This window comes from Lampetra planeri, chromosome 18 (assembly GCF_965212315.1).
Source record: "Lampetra planeri chromosome 18, kcLamPlan1.2.h2, whole genome shotgun sequence".
In the NCBI taxonomy this organism is placed as follows: Eukaryota; Metazoa; Chordata; class Hyperoartia; order Petromyzontiformes; family Petromyzontidae; genus Lampetra; species Lampetra planeri.
The window spans coordinates 12,239,766-12,258,851 of NC_136124.1; the positions used below are offsets into that span (position 1 = coordinate 12,239,766).

The 19,086-nt window shown below is 54.2% G+C and overlaps 1 protein-coding gene across 1 annotated transcript; it reads right to left on the bottom strand.

The window, feature by feature from the left end:
* Nucleotides 1-825: 825 nt before the first annotated feature.
* LOC144723724 (putative RNA-binding protein 46) lies at nucleotides 826-17,674 on the bottom strand. The gene is made up of 10 exons (XM_078602661.1): nucleotides 17,591-17,674; nucleotides 14,513-14,670; nucleotides 13,740-14,038; nucleotides 12,177-12,345; nucleotides 10,551-10,882; nucleotides 8,980-9,024; nucleotides 4,546-4,690; nucleotides 3,266-3,480; nucleotides 2,135-2,240; nucleotides 826-1,983 (listed from the first exon to the last, which is right to left on the bottom strand). Exons 2-10 carry the CDS (start codon nucleotides 14,607-14,609, stop codon nucleotides 1,832-1,834), a joined length of 1,560 nt encoding a protein of 519 aa, XP_078458787.1. The 5' UTR covers nucleotides 14,610-14,670; nucleotides 17,591-17,674; the 3' UTR covers nucleotides 826-1,831.
* Between the last annotated feature and the right edge of the window lie 1,412 nt (nucleotides 17,675-19,086).

Genomic DNA, 19,086 nt, shown 5'->3' on the forward strand with positions numbered 1-19,086 from the left:
AGATGGCCAAGTGCGGTCAGCAATAATGGCGTTGGTCTTGGTTTGTATGTGTAGTGGCATCGTGGGGTGCCACTGCATGATGCGTGAGCCGGGCTGTGTGTATCAAGGATGGATGGCGAGAGTGCCAGTCGTGGTGGAAGGGTTCACAGGGGGGCCGTGGCACTCTGTGAACCCGGAGGCCTGGTGACCGGAGGTTACCAGCCTGGGGGCCCCCAAAGAGGGGGCTGGGGGACCACGGGACCAGGTCCCTCGAAGGCTCGAGAAGGGAGGCGTGGCTAGGGGCGGAGTGAGACGATGTAAGCCGGACCCCTGAACGGCTCCAGCTGCTGTTGTACACCTGAAGCCCTGAAGAGAAGCCCCGAGACGAGACCTGGACCCGTCGGGGTCCGGTCTCTGATAGCTTCCCCAGTTGTGTGAGGGCCTCGTTAGCCCGGAGGGACAACTTGCTTAGGTTAGCTGGTGGAAGGCGCAGATGCCCCTTTGTGTTAGGGCTTCTGTTATTGTTATAATAAACGTGTTGCCTCCAGAGAAGTCTCTCTCTCCATTTGTACCCACTACATATGTATATATATTTTTTTTTACGTGAGCACTGGCCACGCATTTGCGTGGGATCCACGGGCCAGCGTGGAGGGTGGGGAGGCTGCGTGCCGGTACGTCGGTGCGCACCAACCGCTCAGTGCTGGTGGTGGGGGGGGTGACGTCATCCAAGCGCTTGCCCGCCTGTGTCAGCCGTAAATAACTTGCTTGTAGTATGAAAGTGAGTGGATGAATTACGGAAGCGTGAAGGTCGCTGGGCTCCCAACTGTTGGCCGCACACGACAGAGGTCGACTTTTCAGGACTTTTATTTCCACAACATTTTTTAAAAAACAATTACAGGAAAAAAACACCTACATTGTAAATCAATAAAAACATCGAACTCTTAACAGCCGTGTGTGCGTGAAACACAAGGCACCAGGATAGAGCCTGTGAAGACGGCCATCTCCGTGTGTAGCAAAATTGCTATTTTAAAGGATTTTTCAATCCTATTAAGAATCGAATGTTTTAACATCAGAACGCGATGTGAACAAGTGTTTTTTTTCTCCCCCTACATTTTAAAAACGAAACAGCGTTGACGTGTCAAACACAACGTGAACATCTGAATTCATTATATTTTTGAGGTTTCTGTTTTTTTTCAAAGTACTATCGGACTACGCGAACAAGTATTTTTTTTTACGTTTAGCATTTTTAAATGCTCAAAATATAACTCTTTAGTGCATGAAACTTTGAAAAGGGTAAAGCAATTGGTAAAAAAAAATGACAATCGCCTAAACTAACCGCTAGTTTTGCCATGAATGGCTTTGAAAACCAGAATTGTGGGCAAAAAGAGCCCGCACGGTCGTGAGATTGAAATGTAACCATCATGAAGTAGATTTTGTCAGACGTGTTTAGCGAGTGAGGCAACGGCGCGTGGTCCAGTGAGAATGAGTGAATGAGGACACAAGCGGGGCGGTGGGGTGACGAGTCAAATGAGAGAGGTGCAATGTGAAGTCTGAGGCACTTTTTTTTTTATAGGGAAAGGAAAGGGGGCGGTTGGCTGAGCACAGCATGAAGCTTGGATGGAACGTGAACACCGCGGGGGCGAGTAGTCGGGCAATTTGTGGTTTGACGGTGAACACGGCAATGGACGTGAGGTTCAGAGGGAATGCCAAGCGAGGGCGAGTAGCCGGGAAATTTGTGGTTTGACGCTAAACACCGCAATGCGTGCAAGGTTCGGAATGAACGCTAAGCGAGGGCAAGTAGGTGGAACATCGTCAGTGGTCTGACGATGAACGCAGCTGCAATGGATGTGCACTATGGGTACGTGTAGCTGTTTGCCAGGTACATGGTGACCGGCTGCGGGGTCATGGGGAAGGAGCCAGGGTACGCCGAGAAGGCCTGGACGGGGCAGCTGGGAGGCAGCGTCGCGGCCGGGGCTGGGCACATTCTCAGAGGACTTGCCTTGCCTGCACGCCGCACACGGGGGGGGGGGGGGGCAACAGGTGAGGTGGGAGGCGGCTCCTGAGCACCGCTCGGGAACAAATGAAACGGTACAGACGAGACAAATGAGAGCCGGACGGGCAGCACGGGAGCGTGTGGCGGGCGTGGAGCTCTCACTGAGGATGTTGTAGACGTGCCGACTCGCCACCTCCCGCGCTCCCTCCACGCTGGAGCTCAGAACTTCGGGGAAGAAGCCGCCTTCTCCAATCCCGGAAATCGAAACCTGCACCATGGAGGGGGCGGTGAGAGAGACGCGCGTGAGGGAACTCGCTTTGCAAGCGAGTCGCGGGCTACCGGCACTTGCCAAGTGCCGGCAACCTAACTCCCGTACCTCTGGAAGAGCACAGACACCTGGGATGGCAAGCCGGTGTCTCCTATAGCCTGCCCTGTCTCCCCACCACCTTCACGTCCCTCAGCGCATCACCATGAACGACATCACGACAATTATCTCCACATTATCTCCACCCCAAAAAATACTTCCACCCTCAATCCTCTCTGCCCACCAAACTCCTCCCTCACCGACTACTCATCCTGGCGCCTACATCACCAGTGTCGTCATTGCCTCCATCTCATCCAGCAGCGTTCCCTCAGCTCTCGAGACTGCTGCTGTCACATTCTGAATCGACGTGGTCTCATCTGCTCGTTGGTTGTAACTCCCTTCAGCTGTTTCCAAGAGTGAAGTACTTCTCATTGGCAAAAAACACAACTTTGGAGTAAAGACCCCAGCTTCAAAGTGCACTTTTAAACACTGCCTAAACACTGGCCTCAACGCTGACCCACAGACACAACACCAGCGCACAGCCGGAACACGCGTTTTACCGATTTTAATAAACAAATCGGTGCATTGTTACATCCTGATCATTCCTGTACTAAAGCTCGCACCTAGACGGTGCTGCGCTGACTTGTGAATGTAACCGTACTGGGCGCACACGTGCGGCGATTCGTGCATGAGTGCGACGGAGGAGTTAGACTTGCGACAGGGCGTACTTGACCGTAAAACAAGCGCCGTCTGATTCACGGTGGACTTCAAAGAGGAGGCAATGCTTGCTGGTGTCACGGTCAACATTTTATAACATTACTCTCAAATTACTTTCAGGAAAAGCCGCACAGCAACATCGCCCCCAGCCGGTCGGTTCTGCTTCCTCTTTGTGCCGCACAGGGACAGCTGCCACCGGGGAGTTCCCTTTGGCCAGACTGCCACAAGGCCACAGGAGGTGCGGTGTAAACAACGACGATGACGGCGAGTACCTTGTAGAGGAGGCCCATGGGTATCCCGGACTCCCAATGAGCGTGCAGCTCGAAGTTCACGTAGCCGAGGCCGGCGCGCCGGCACAGCACCCGCAGTCGCACCTCCCATGACAGCACCGCCGCCTCCGGCAGCGCCTCAAAAGCAATGGGCATTGCCTGCAGGTGGCGCGGCACCCGCCACTGCTGCGTGCGTGCCCCCCAGCCCCCAAACAGGCCTGAGACACGAGGGGGGGGGGTGGGGGTGGACGAGGCAGGGCGCACACGGCGGGTTCACGAGGGCCGCTGGGACGCGACTCGTGATGACGGCCGTCGTGACATTACCGGATGTCATAGTGATTAAAATGTACGCCCCAACAACACGAGTGACGACGACGATGTTACGAGCAGACCTAACGTATGAAGGGATTCACCGGCTTATAAAGGGGAAGCACTATGATCGTAGATGAGAGAATGACGGGTAAATGTTTGTATCACAGAGTGTGTCCATTAAGAGTTTGCATCCAGCAGGGACAGCAAGATAATGACCACCTCTGTAACAATGAGTCTAGACGATGGACATGGATGCTCTCAAATGAAGACATTCGAAATTAAAATGACTTGATTCCCACGGACAAACCCCAGGCAGTCGTCAGAGGTCTCCGCAAATTCAACACAGGAAGTGATCACAGGCTGGTGGAAGAGAACACAACTTCAACATTGCCAAAGAGAGGGCAGATAAATGTCACGCAACAGACAGTTCAAATTGAAAGTCTCGTCGAGGAAGTAGGAGAACTAATACTCATTCTTAACAGATTTAAACCTCTAGAGCTTTCTAGAAAGATAAATGTCCCCCATGCAGTGTTGTAGACTTTTGCAGCAAGTGCTGCCTATGAGGCCCAGCTCACATCGACGAGCCGGTGCAAGCCAGTGTGACGGCAGTGTGCACCTTCACAGGCCCCAACCCAGCCCAGCATCGTTCAGGGGTTAATTAAATGACCGTTGTGGGATAGTGACAGCGGCTGTCATACTCGCCAGGTTGTTTTTTACACCGCAGAGGTGGTGCCGCTAACGCCGCACGCAATGAACGCGTAACTGGCAGAGCCCTTGCCCTGCTTAGCCCCCACCGAGTCAGACTCGGATGCATTGTCAGCCCAGAGTCTCGGGGTTCGGATCCGGCCCTGTACAGAAAATCGTCGGTTGAAAACCACCGGTACCATGAGGGCCCCACGCTTGTTTGGACATGCCGGTGTAAAAGGGAAGAGCCTCGCAAATCGTCATCCTGCACAACCGTCAGCCCGTACCGTGTGCGCCGTCTTCCTGCGCACCGGGGCCAGGGAAGCTGGCCGGTCGGCGGCCGCTGCTGCTGGGAGAGGAGGAGGAGTTGGGGTGGGCAGGGAGTCCCGGCCCTGGGGAGTCTCGGCCGGCACCCGCACCGCGTTGTTCTCCCTGCACACACACCCCAAGTGTCTCAGCACCCACACACCAAGTGCCTCAGCACCCACACACCAAGTGTCTCAGCACCCACACACCAAGTGTCTCAGCACCCACACACCCACCATCTCGGCACCCACACACCCCCAGTGTCTCAGCACCCACACCCCCAGTGCCTCAGCACCCACACACCAAGTGTCTCAGCACCCACACACCCAGTGTCTCAGCACCCACACGCCCCAAGTGTCTCAGCACCCACACACCCACCATCTCGGCACCCACACACCCCCAGTGTCTCAGCACCCACACCCCCAGTGCCTCAGCACCCACACACCAAGTGTCTCAGCACACACACACCCCCAGTGCCTCAGCACCCACACACCAAGTGTCTCAGCACCCACACACCCCAAGTGTCTCAGCACCCACACACCAAGTGTCTCAGCACCCACACACCCACCATCTCGGCACCCACACACCCCCAGTGTCTCAGCACCCACACATCCCCAGTGCCTCAGCACCCACACACCAAGTGTCTCAGCACACACACACCCCCAGTGCCTCAGCACCCACACACCAAGTGTCTCAGCACCCACACACCCACCATCTCGGCACCCACACACCCCCAGTGTCTCAGCACCCACACACCCACCATCTCGGCACCCACACACCCCCAGTGTCTCAGCACCCACACACCCCAAGTGTCTCAGCACCCACACACCAAGTGTCTCAGCACCCACACACCCACCATCTCGGCACCCACACACCCCCAGTGTCTCAGCACCCACACATCCCCAGTGCCTCAGCACCCACACACCAAGTGTCTCAGCACACACACACCCCCAGTGCCTCAGCACCCACACACCAAGTGTCTCAGCACCCACACACCCACCATCTCGGCACCCACACACCCCCAGTGTCTCAGCACCCACACACCCACCATCTCGGCACCCACACACCCCCAGTGTCTCAGCACCCACACACCCCCAGTGCCTCAGCACCCACACACCAAGTGTCTCAGCACCCACACACCAAGTGTCTCAGCACACACACACCCCCAGTGTCTCAGCACCCACACACCCACCATCTCGGCACCCACACACACCAAGTGTCTCAGCACCCACACACCCACCATCTCGGCACCCACACATCAAGTGTCTCAGCACCCACACACCCCAAGTGTCTCAGCACCCACACACCCACCATCTCGGCACCCACACACCCCCAGTGTCTCAGCACCCACACACCCCCAGTGCCTCAGCACCCACACACCAAGTGTCTCAGCACCCACACACCCAGTGTCTCAGCACCCACACACCAAGTGTCTCAGCACCCACACACCCCCAGTGCCTCAGCACCCACACACCAAGTGTCTCAGCACCCACACACCCAGTGTCTCAGCACCCACACACCAAGTGTCTCAGCACCCACACACCAAGTGTCTCAGCACCCACACACCCCCAGTGTCTCAGCACCCACACACCAAGTGTCTCAGCACCCACACACCCCCAGTGTCTCAGCACCCACACACCAAGTGTCTCAGCACACCCACACACCAAGTGTCTCAGCACCCACACACCCCCAGTGTCTCAGCACCCACACACCAAGTGTCTCAGCACCCACACACCCCCAGTGTCTCAGCACCCACACACCAAGTGTCTCAGCACCCACACACCAAGTGTCTCAGCACCCACACATCCAGCGTCTCAGCACCCACACACCAAGTGTCTCAGCACCCACACACCAAGTGTCTCAGCACACACACCCCCAGTGTCTCAGCACCCACACACCAAGTGTCTCAGCACCCACACACCAAGTGTCTCAGCACCCACACACCAAGTGTCTCAGCACCCACACACCAAGTGTCTCAGCACCCACACACCCCCAGTGTCTCAGCACCCACACACCAAGTGTCTCAGCACCCACACACCCCCAGTGTCTCAGCACCCACACACCAAGTGTCTCAGCACACCCACACACCCCCAGTGTCTCAGCACCCACACACCCCCAGTGTCTCAGCACCCACACACCAAGTGTCTCAGCACCCACACACCCCCAGTGTCTCAGCACCCACACACCAAGTGTCTCAGCACCCACACACCAAGTGTCTCAGCACCCACACATCCAGCGTCTCAGCACCCACACACCAAGTGTCTCAGCACCCACACACCAAGTGTCTCAGCACACACACCCCGTGTCTCAGCACCCACACACCAAGTGTCTCAGCACCCACACACCAAGTGTCTCAGCACACACACCCCCAGTGTCTCAGCACCCACACACCAAGTGTCTCAGCACACACACACCAAGTGTCTCAGCACCCACACACCAAGTGTCTCAGCACACACACACCAAGTGTCTCAGCACCCACACACCAAGTGTCTCAGCACCCACACACCAAGTGTCTCAGCACCCACACACCAAGTGTCTCAGCACACACACACCAAGTGTCTCAGCACCCACACACCAAGTGTCTCAGCACCCACACACCAAGTGTCTCAGCACACACAAACAAAGTGTCTCAGCACCCACACACCAAGTGTCTCAGCACCCACACACCAAGTGTCTCAGCACACACACACCAAGTGTCTCAGCACCCACACACCAAGTGTCTCAGCACCCACACACCAAGTGTCTCAGCACACACAAACAAAGTGTCTCAGCACCCACACACCAAGTATCTCAGCACACACACACCAAGTGTCTCAGCACCTACACACCAAGTGTCTCAGCACACACAAACAAAGTGTCTCAGCACCCACACACCAAGTGTCTCAGCACCTACACACCAAGTGTCTCAGCACCCACACACCAAGTGTCTCAGCACCCACACACCAAGTGTCTCAGCACCCACACCCCCAGTGTCTCAGCACCCACACACCCCCAGTGTCTCAGCACCCACACACCAAGTGTCTCAGCACCCACACCCCCAGTGTCTCAGCACCCACACACCCCCAGTGTCTCAGCACCCACACACCAAGTGTCTCAGCACCCACACACCCCAAGTGTCTCAGCACCCACACACCAAGTGTCTCAGCACACACACACCAAGTGTCTCAGCACACACACCCCAAGTGTCTCAGCACCCACACACCCCCAGTGTCTCAGCACCCACACACCCCCAGCGTCTCAGCACACACCCCAAGTGTCTCAGCACCCACACACCCCCAGCGTCTCAGCACCCACACATCCAGCGTCTCGGCACCCACACACCCCCAGCGTCTCAGCACCCACACATCCAGCGTCTCAGCACCCACACCCCCAGCGTCTCAGCACCCACACATCCAGCATCTCGGCACCCACTCCCCCAGTGTCTCGGCACCCACACCCCCAGCGTCTCAGCACCCACACACCCCAAGTGTCTCAGCACCCACACACCCCCAGCGTCTCGGCACCCACACACCCCCAGTGTCTCAGCACCCACACATCCAGCGTATCGGCACCCACACCCCAAGCGTCTCAGCACCCACACACCCAGTGTCTCGGCACCCACACACCCCCAGCGTCTCGGCACCCACACACCCCCAGCGTCTCAGCACCCACACATCCAGCGTCTCGGCACCCACACACACCCAGCGTCTCGGCACCCACACACCCAGCATCTCAGTACCTACAGCACGAGCGGCACCCGTCCCACGGGCAGCCAGAGCCGATGGTTCGAACCTCCGAGCATCGCTCGGTGATGAGGCCGATGGCTCAGGGGCCTCGAGCGGTCAAAGTGGTGTTGGTGTGGTGTGGGTAAGCAACAGAGGATGCGTTGATGTTCTCTACGTCTCCTGACTCTCAGTGACATCTCCGACCTCACGTCTCCATCTCTCTCGTCTTGTCTCACACCACATCTGCCTCTTCTCTCAGTCGCTCTTCTCACGTCACTTGCATTGCTCCCCCTTGGCTGTCTTCTCTCATCTCAATACATCCCCATCTATTTTCTATCTCTCTTCTCTCATCACACTACCTCTCTCTCTCTCGTCTACTCTCACTACATCTCTATATCACATCTGTGTTGCAGGTAATTTACATGTTATAATGACAGCATGTGTAGAGTGTGTAATGTAGATTGTTACACATCTTATGAACACCTTGTTATCTTAACTAACTCACTAGGTGTTTGCGTTCCGTGGCTCTTCATTCAATCCGGGCCTCTGTAAAAATCGCTTGTCCACCTCTAGTTTGCGATTAACCGTGGCAGCTGTTGCTCAACTCATCTATTACAACTCTCATAGGGCTGCTTGTTGCTGGCTGCCCGATGTTTTGGGACTTTGGGGCAGTGGGGGGGAGAGGGGGGTGGAAGGGGGGTGGACACAAACCTGTGAATGTTCGTCCCGACCCAGCGCAGCGTAGGACACCTCCACCTGCAGCACAACGCGCACACCGCCACCCGTCAGCCCCCTGCGGCCGTTTCATTCGCGTCGAGGTCACCGCCACCGTCTCGTCGGCGGTGACAAGCGCAGGAATCTGAGCGCTACACCGGCTCTGTGGATCCCATTCAGTCACTCTCTCTTTGTCGATATATATTGTGCGCGTTATAATTAGCATTGTTATTATTGTTAAAGGAGTCAAACGTTGGTCCGCTCTCAGTTATCAAATGTTGGTGTGACAGGCGCCACCATTTTCCTTCCCCAAGTATTATCAGGCCAGCCACCGATTCCTCTGATTCCGTTCGTACCCAGCCAATTACCAGTGCACCGCAGTCCCTGATAACGAGACCAGATCACCTTGGTGTGGCCCTTCATTCAGAGCGGTGACTTCACCTCGTCGCAGCTGTGCCCCGAACGCTGATCGGTAGTCGCTCGATGTCATCGTCACACTCGGTTATATGTGACTGACATAAATTAAAAACAGGTAATTGGCAAATATTTCCATCACTAATTTCGTGAACAAAATCAACACTGCTTCTGACCCTGTGACCACGTTGTAAAAAAGTGTCCTAAAAAAAGGGTCCTGAACCGTGTCGTACGAAGAATGATTTCCAACAGGAAGAGGTGGCACTTGCAGTGGTAATTAAAATGTTCTCACCATTTACAGTTCAATTGTGCTTGTGGCACCAGGAAATTTCCATTGGTAATACTCGCAGAGGAGGTCAGAGGTCAGAGCATCGAGCTAGTGCAGGTGACCCCCAACTTACGACGGCTCGACTTGCGACCCCCCCGCTTTTACGACCTTTCTTATCGTCAGTAAGACCCCCACAGTAACGACCAAAACTCGTATCTATGACCGCCTAACGAACGCGACCGACTCCGAGTCGATATGCGACGAGGCTGTGCATGTCAAGAGCAAAGCGCTGCTTCGCTCTACCACCGTATGCGTATGTAGAGTATAGCCCTGCAGTCTGCAGCTGTAGCGAGAGTGCACGCAGCGGCGTCTCTTTCTCAATGCTCTTCACTTCTTTCTAAATATTCTTCAAATAAAAAAAAATCGCCTTTCGCTACGATTGAGAAGAGGAAATGTGATGCACGAATTTTTTTATGTGTTTGTTTTTACTTAATGTTTATAAAAGTTACGTTAAGTTCCAATAAATGTTTGTTAAGGTTATTTACATTTATTTTCGTGGTAAACGTTGGTATTTTATTGGTATGTAATGGATTTCCAGGAACGAAAGCCCCAATGCATAACGTAGCGCCCTACGGGAGACGAGGCTTCGACTCGCGACGACTCGACTCGCCACCGTCGTCCAAGAACCAATGACGTCGTAGGTGCGGGGGTCTCCTGCACCGCTCAAATCCTGCGATCGAATCCAGGCAGCCGCTCGCGATGAGACCGGGGCCCCGAGCGCGGCACGTCGACCGTCCCCGCCCAGTCGCCGACGACCGCACGCAGAACCGCCGCCGCGTCGCAAACGCCGGAAACCCCCTCGCGGCTCCGCGACGGCCGCCCTCACCTGAGCCCCGAGCAAGGCGGCCCCGCGCAGCGCACGCAGGGCCGCGGCCGCGTCCCCCCGCGAGCGGAAGTGCAGCAGCGCGGCGTCGCCGGCGCCCGTGCGCTCCAGCTGCAGCAGCTCGGGCGCCGCCGCCTCCTCCACGGCGCCGCGCACCGCCTCGTCGGGGGCCCCCTCGGGCAGGCGACGCAGCAGCAGCACGCGGCCCCCGCGCGAGCCCGACGCCGCCGCCTCCTCCTCGTTTTCCGTTGCCGCCGCCGCAGCCGCCACTGCCGTGTCCCGCTCCGGGTTGGCCCAGTCCACCTTGATGGTCTGGCCCCATAGCTGGAAGGTGCCTGCATGGAGCGGCGCGCACACAACGGGAGTTCCGATTCACGCGTTTGGCTACGTACGGCGCGAAAGAAGTTCAACGTGCACACGAGTGCGCTTATCAGCACCGCGTCACCAGAAACCATTCGTAACTATTGAGGAGCGCGCCGCCCTGTGCTGCAGAGCAGCTCCCGGAGTGAGATATCTGACATCCCTTCAAGTGACCTCGACGTTTCGCTGGTGATTACAACCAGCCTCATCAATTCTGGCAAATCGCCTGATGAAGTTGGCTGTAATCACCAGTGAAACGTCGTACTCAAAATTTTGTATGCTGTGGGTTTACTCTTCAACACACCGCTGTGCTGAACTCGTAACTAATTGGCACCTTTTGTTTGCGTGACAAACCTTACTAATTGGCTGCGTCGGGTGGTGGTGGGTCAACAATATATTTGTATTTACGCGATCTAACCCAAAAACCTTTATTATGAGTCTCATGTCACTTGCAACTGCTGCTAGCCATAGCTGGTCACAGAGCGCATAAGCACAGCATGCTAACCACTGTGCCATTGCTCCACGTACAAAACAACAACTACAACAGCTGCCATTCTTCACTAACTAGTGGTGATGTAACCATAGTATTTGTGCCAGGCTAGGTGCACTTTGAGGTCACGTGAAGTGTCGAAACTCGCTGCTGGCAGGTCATAGGCCATGGGGTGACTGAGATGACCAGCAAATATGTACACACAGACCCACAAAGACAAAGATCCCCAGTATAGCCTTAACAGACTGATGAGGCAAGTGCTGATAGCAAGCACCTATAAAGGCCGGCACGGCACACGAGGGGGTGGGTGGCCAACACCACGCCCGGCCGCCTTTGTCTCCCTAGCGGCGATGTTTATACATCGCACCAAGTACTCATTTGAGGCTGAGTCGACCTAGGGGAGGCCCAGGACCGATTCAGATAATCGTCACTGGTGTTGGCCGTGAGTGGGAATCGAACCCGGGTCGCCAGGTTCGTAGCGCAGCGTAGCGCTAACCTCTACACCCACGCTCACACACACCCACGAACGCACAGGAATGGCACAAGTGACTCTCACCCATGGACATGCACACACAGCCACGGACATCCGCACACATCCACGCGCACACACCCATGCGCACACACCCACGCACACACATGCCCGTACACACACCCATGCGCACACACCCACGCACACACATGCCCGTACACACACCCATGCGCACACACCCACGCACACACATGCCCGTACACAAACCCACGCCCACGCAGAGAAGTGGCACAAGTGACCCCCACCGGACCTGGAACGAGCTTCCTCCGGGCCATGGCGGCCGCGCGATGGCTCTCGTACTCGATGAAGGCGTAGCCTCGGTTGCGGGTTTTGTCGGAGGGACAGACGCTCATCTTGACGTCCACAACGCCATCCGTGGCACAACTCATGGCTATCATCACCTCCTCTTGCTTCTTGTCCTGCATGGGGAGAAGACGCGATGCTAAGGCACCGGCACTCATTCACAGTCTCGCGCTCGAGGGCGGCCTGCGACCTATTCACACGGAATGCGCCTGAACTCGTCGGATCTTACAAGCTAAGCAGGTTGAAGGCTGGGTAGCGCTTGGATGAGCGACCAGCATGCGTGCCAGGCTGCCGTAGGCAGCTGTGGAACTGTGCTACGTGGTGGTGATCCCAGAGAAATCCAATGTTGCACTGTGCTAAGAGACTCCCGGATCTACGCTCCTCGCCTTCAACCCTCACACACCACCGTGGTGAAGTATGGTCAAACAGCCGCCACTACCCGCTCAGCATGGCGAGGCCCTCATCCAGCAGTGGACTCACAAAGGGAGTATACATGCGAGTGAGTAGTCAACAGTCAAAGTGAGTGCCCGGCTCGCAGCTCATCCGAGCAATGAGGCGGTGCTTTTCACCAAAGGTGTCCCAGCTCTGATGTTCACACTCCACGTTCCCATGCCGGGTGCCAGCTTCCCTCGAGGTGGGGAACCTTTTTCTTACCGAAGGCCAAAGAGGATTTTGAAAAACCTACAGCGGGAAACCACACATTCGTTGACAGGAAACTCTGATCATGCAAGGACTGTACACACTGTGTGAGAACTACTTGAAAAAGGGTGTTGCCTAAAATTATTAGTGCCACCAAGATGCTTGCAGTGACAGATATAAATAGTAGCAACCCGTTTCCAAGCAGTAGGCCTCACGTAGCCACAGGCCGTTTGGGACTGAGCCGTGGGCCATGTCCAGCCTCTGGGCCGTGGGCTCCCCATCCCTGCTGGAGGAAAAAACACCGCTGGATTTCCACAAATTGGTGCTCATTTTATCCAACCCAGACGTACGATGGGCTCTGGTCACCCATGACCGAAATTCGAACTAGCAATAAATAAATAGAAATTCCACACACAAACAACTAAGAATGCCTCTCCTTTTACTCGAATGCTCACGAACCCACTGTTCTCCACAGCATCAATCAGATGCCATATAAATAAGACTTGTATTGTATTGCAATGTACGATAGAATTGTATAGTCAAAAAAGGTCAAGTGATTTCTTGCTCAAAGGACAGTGAGGAAGTGCCAGTGGTGAAAATGGTAGAGGCGAGTCCCTCCACATCACAATGACTTCCACACAATGGTACTCATTGTATTGGCCCCAGATTTTATGATGGGCCGAGTCAACCCCCCACCAGAAATTAAACTCGCAGAGCCTTCTGATCGCGAGCCGTTCACTCTCCCACTGAGCCACTTGGCCTGCTTATTGTGTGATGTTATAGATTAATATTGTTGTATTTCATATTGTTTATTATTATAATTATAATAGGAGTGCTGTGGGAGAGATTAGCTCCCCCGGCCACTCCGTACCTTTGGCAGCCCCCCAATGTAGAGGCGGCAATTGTCCACGCTGATGCAGACTCCGAAGGGGTGTCCAGGCCGGATCTCGAAGTTGTTGAGCTTCTTGATGGCGGCCACGGCGTGGGTGCGCGTCGTGTAGGTGGCGAACGCGTAGCCGCGGTTCTCTCCGCTGAACTCCATCATGAGGCGAAGCTGGTAGAGCTTCCCCACCGTCTCCAGCACGGGCACCAGCTCGTCCTCGTAGAGGTCGCGCGGGATCTTCCCCAGAAACACCTCGCAGCCACGTGCGGGCGGGGGCCCCTGCCAGTCTGAGGTTGAGGATGGTGGGGAGGGGTGACGATTCAGTCTTTTCAAGTAGTTAACGCAGATGCAAATGTCTGTGTGTGCATCTGTATGGGGAGCGGTAGTGTCGCGGTTAGCGTGCTGCGCTATGAACCAAGCAACCCGAGTTCAATTTATGCTCATGGCAAACACCAGTGACGATTAACTGAACCAGTCCTGGGCCTCCCTTAGGTCGCCTCAGCCTGAAATGAGTACCTGGTGCGGTGTATAAACATTTCCACTTGAGAGACAAAGGCAGCCGGGCGTGGTGCTGGCCACCCGGCCCCATGTGTATCATACCGGCCTTCATAGATGCTCGTTAACAGCACTTGCCCCAACAATATGTTAAGGCTAGACGGGGGATCCATGTGTGTACCAGATGTACGCGTGTATTTGTGTGTGCATAGCGGCTGTGACTGCAAGTGTGCCCGTGTGCGCGAGTCTCTGTGCATCTCGGATACCGGGCGGTGGTCCGAACTTCCTCTGCCCGTTCTCCTGGATCATGTTGTACCCCGTGCGCAACATGAGGTCCAGCAGGGCCTCCTCGTTACAGGCCATGCTGAGCACTGATGGGTTGGCTATGGCGGTGCTGGGGCAGCAGATTGGGGCACAGGGAGGCCTACGACATCCAGGGGACGGAGAGCGCACATCAACAACAACAGTTTATGAATGTATCCTTGTAGGGCTTTAATGCCACTCATCGTCAACAACTGAAAACTGTCAGCGTTTCAACGCACCGCATGTTGAGCATCTGCTCAACTCTGAAGGGTCATTGCCTGAAACATAAGCCTAAAGTATTGTTTTTTGTGAAATCACAGTAGTTGGGAGTTTTTTATGGGAGCTATTAAGCTACTGATTGCAAGCTCTTGGATGTTTTATGCCATCTGTCTATCCACACCACCTCCTCCGTGTTCAAGGTCACTACAAATCCCCTAAATCAATAGCTGAAAAACGTACCACGTCACCCGCCAATGACGCTGCCCAGCGTTGTGGAGATTTTGAGCCAAGTACGCAACCAAAATACAGGCAGTCCTCGCGTAGCGCTCGAGATGCGTTCCTGGACAAGCGCTAATCGAATCGGTGCTAAAAAGGGGTCAGCATACCAATACATATATGGGGATGCGTTCCCGGACAGCGTTATTTATTTCGTACAAGCAATATATGAGGGCTTCGTTCAGGTATCGGCGTTAGCGCTTAAAATAATGATGGTAAAGATTACATCAATAAAAAAGAATGTGTTATAATAACATCACTATCATGTCCTGCACTCACGAGTGCATTCTACTGCACTGCTTCTACATGGCAACGGTGGCATGAGGGTTGTAGGAGCTGCTGAGCTCCAAATCCGGATCATTCTCAGAGAAGAGCTCCAGGAAATCCGTGATCTGAGTGATGCCCTCAGTCAAAATTTCTGTGGTAATGAGCTAAAATTAAACAACTATTTGTTTTTAACTCTACCAGGTAAGGCACGATTTCGATCTTTTTTTCAGAAGCAATCTGGCTCTCACAAATGATAGCTAAACTGATTGGCCTATCAAGTGGAAATCTACAGCAGCCAAAGACAAACCATTGAAAAATGTATTAGTGTACTACGTAAACTCAGCATGTTAAAGATCTTGCTGGAACATTGAATCATCGTATATTTTAATGAGTTTATTTAAGGGATACATTTTGATTATGGAGGGGTTTGTCTGTTACTCAACAGCTACTAGTGCCCATTTAACACGGTTCACGAGGAAGCGTTTTTAAAAGTAATGTAATTCTCATCGGGGCCCCGTGGTGTAAACAAGTGCAGTCTCCACCTCATAATATCCACTCTGTTGTCCCTTTGGCCTATGGAACTTTGAAAGGTCTTTTCCCGAAACGTCACCCGTTGTATAATTCATGTTGTTAAGGCCAATGTTCACGATGATCGCCGTGGTTAATCGAGACTGTTGCTGCTTGCACACATAGACGACGGGAGGCGCGGTTACACGAGTCCACAACAAAATTGCCTAATATCTATCTACGCGAGGAAGCGATTCGCGTTCACCACTCAAAAACAAAACTCCTGGCGACAACAAAAAGCCGAGTTCGCTTTGCAAGGGGGCGCCAGCGGTGGCCAGGAGATGTTAACTCCCTCGCCTGGTCTACAGGAGGTCGTGGATTTGATCCCCAACCCTGCCCTGACGCCTGCTGCTGTATATTGGAGTCTGCGGTGTCTCTCTCTCATCATCATCACGGTGGCTAGGAGATGTTAACTCCCTCGCCTGGTATACATGAGGTCGTGGATTCGATCCCAACCCTGCCTGACGCCTGCTGTTGTATATTTGAAGCCTGCGGTGTCTCTTTCTCATCATCATCACGGTGGCCAGGATATGTTAACTACCTCGCCTGGTCTACAGGAGGTCGTGGATTCGATCTCAACCCTGCCTGACGCCTGCTGCTGTATATTTGAAGCCTGCGGTGTCTCTCTCGCTCTATCCCCATGGATTTCTATCCGGGGGTCATCCAGTTTTAGTTCCCCCCTCCACCTTTACAATGAACGCCACGCGTATAGATAATCATTCGACTGCCGCTATAAATCTCCACACGACAAACGCACTGCGTCGTCGGGGGCTATCGTTGGCGACGGCCCCGACGGCTCGCTTCTGAAGAGCTTGCCACACGTGGCTCAGTGTGGGCCCTACGTGTTGAGATACAACACAAAATAGTTGCAAGTGAGATTAGCTGAAACGTGTGGCTCCATCACGCTGTTGCTGTGGGTGACGCGGCCCCCGCCCCTCACCCCACCCCCATCAGCCAATCAGCTGCGACGACGATTTTGGCGCCAATTTCTTTTTCGCGGGAGAGGCCGCCCGAGAAAACTCGCCGCTCACCCCCAACCACCATCACCGGTGTGGCGGTGGTGATGATGATGAAGTTTATGACGAGGCTGCTCTGGGCATCCACCTGAGGCACAGGAAATTCCACATTCCCGTGGCCGGGGGCCAGGACGTCCACGCGAATTCCCAATGAGAGAAGCCAACCGCTTGAAGCGTCACTGCTGTAACGTGGGGATAACTCAGAAAGCCGCCACCGCCACTCTACAAACGCGTGGATGGGTTCAATCCCTGAGCCAAACATCCCTCAACCACCACCACCCCCTGGCACGGTCTCTCTTCTCGCTCGTCCCTGGTACCAAAACCAAAAAAACCTCGCCTCGGTTCGAATAAAAACACGAATCGTGGCTTCTTGTTGTCGTGTCTCGCACCCTTCGACGCGTGGCGTTTTGTGTGGTCAGCTTGGCATGTTGGGTCCTCGGGCAGCAGCTGTTTATAGAGAAACTAAATAGCTCACTGTTTAATAGTTGGTTTGGAGAAGAAGACAAAAACAACGTATAGACGCATGGGTCCGCAATGTTTCCTTCACGCGTGGAGACAAGCGGCGTGATGGTTTACATCGTGTGACCAGTGTGGCCCTGTCATGCGAATGTGGAATTTCCATCACCCGTAACCGGGTCTACTCTCGGCCCCTGGCGAGACTCCCGCAGGCCCAGCAACCCGCGTGGAGACTCTCACCTCGAGACTCCGCGTAGCCGCCTCGTGCCGGCAAAGTCGCGGACGGGGAAGTCGCTCCAAGCCAGCAGTGGAGAGACCCTGATGGCGCCAAAATACAACCCGCGTCACGTGACGAGACACCCCCTAACTGCCCCTCCCCTCTGTCCCCCATGGCCCCTCCCCTCCACCCCCCAAACCCCTCCCCTACCTCCCCCTACACGTGACGAGCCACCCCCCCCCCCACAACGGCCCCTCCCCTCTGTCCCCCAAGGCCCCTCCCCTCCACCCCCAAACCCCTCCCCTCCGTCCCCCTACACGTGACGAGCCCGGCCCTCACCGTTAGATACAAAAACTCGACCCCGTTAGTGAACACTGCGCGTGAGTGGGGGCCTGGACAGACGACGTTTCAGGCAATGGCCCTTCTTCACAGCACACGGATGGAATGGCCAGGGGGACAAGAGTTGAATAGTAATCGTGCAGACTGCACTCTACATGGAGGGTTGCCAACCCTCCCGTTAGCCGGGGGTCTATGGGAATTGCCGTTGATTTATCATTCATTGTTAAAACATCTTCCGTTTTCGTTTCATCCGATTGCGTTTTTCTTTACGTCAGAGTTGGTAACCATAATTTTATACAATGGGCCCTGACAATAATGATATGTGAAATGTCCTTCCTGGTGAAAAGTTTTAAATTGGTAATACAGGATGAATATTCGTACTATCGGTGGATATTGAGAAACATTCCTCATTAATCACAAATGCATTGATACACATTGGGACGTGGTTGGAACAGGGACGTGCGGTCAGGGGGGGCAGGGGAGGCAGAGCTTCACCTGTCATACTCCAATGAAAATAGCTGTTACGAAAAGTAAAAACAAAAAGAATAATCAAATAAAATAAATATTAAGATTTTTCCACTGATCTGTGTTATAAATGTAATTTCTGTACGATTCCAATCATTTTCATTGTCAAAATCGCCAAATTTGCGGAGCTCCGCTGCAAATACAGGAAGAGACGAGAGGTGAGGCAGCGATGAGCTCAGCCTCCCCTCTGATTGCGCAACCCCTCAGTAACTGGATGGAGCGCGGGCAATAAGCGCGTGCCTGTTACTATCTCAGTATGTCACCAATATAATGTTTGTAGACCCCTTCATTTCATGTCCTCGCCTTCCATGCTCCAGGTAACTTATTTCGCGTATGTGTATAAAGATACTCTTTGGTTCTTTCGGTAAAGTCACGTAGGTAAAAATAGAATACAATAAAACAAAAAAGTAATATATTATTTTTCTACCGACGTGACTTTACCGAAAGAACCAAAGAGTATGGATTCCTGCAGCCACGCAAGCTTCAAATCAAGATTGTATAAATATATTTAGGCTCGCTGGTCTAGTCATGAAACTGCAATGAAAAAGCACCAGGGGAGGCAGCTATCACATCTGCCTCACTGAGGGTGACGTGTCTAACACGCCCCCCTCAGTGCGGACACGCCCCCCACCCTTCAGTGTGTGAATCTGGCTCT

Bases quoted from the DNA above. Each gene is read 5' to 3' on its own strand.
- LOC144723724 (XM_078602661.1), bottom strand. From the start codon at position 14,609: ATGGCCTGTAACGAGGAGGCCCTGCTGGACCTCATGTTGCGCACGGGG. The intron at 12,346-13,739 runs GTACGGAGTGGC...CTCCCCATGCAG, and splicing joins ACATTGGGGGGCTGCCAAAG to GACAAGAAGCAAGAGGAGGT. The intron at 1,984-2,134 runs GTGAGAGCTCCA...TGCGGCGTGCAG, and splicing joins GCACGTCTACAACATCCTCA to GCAAGGCAAGTCCTCTGAGA.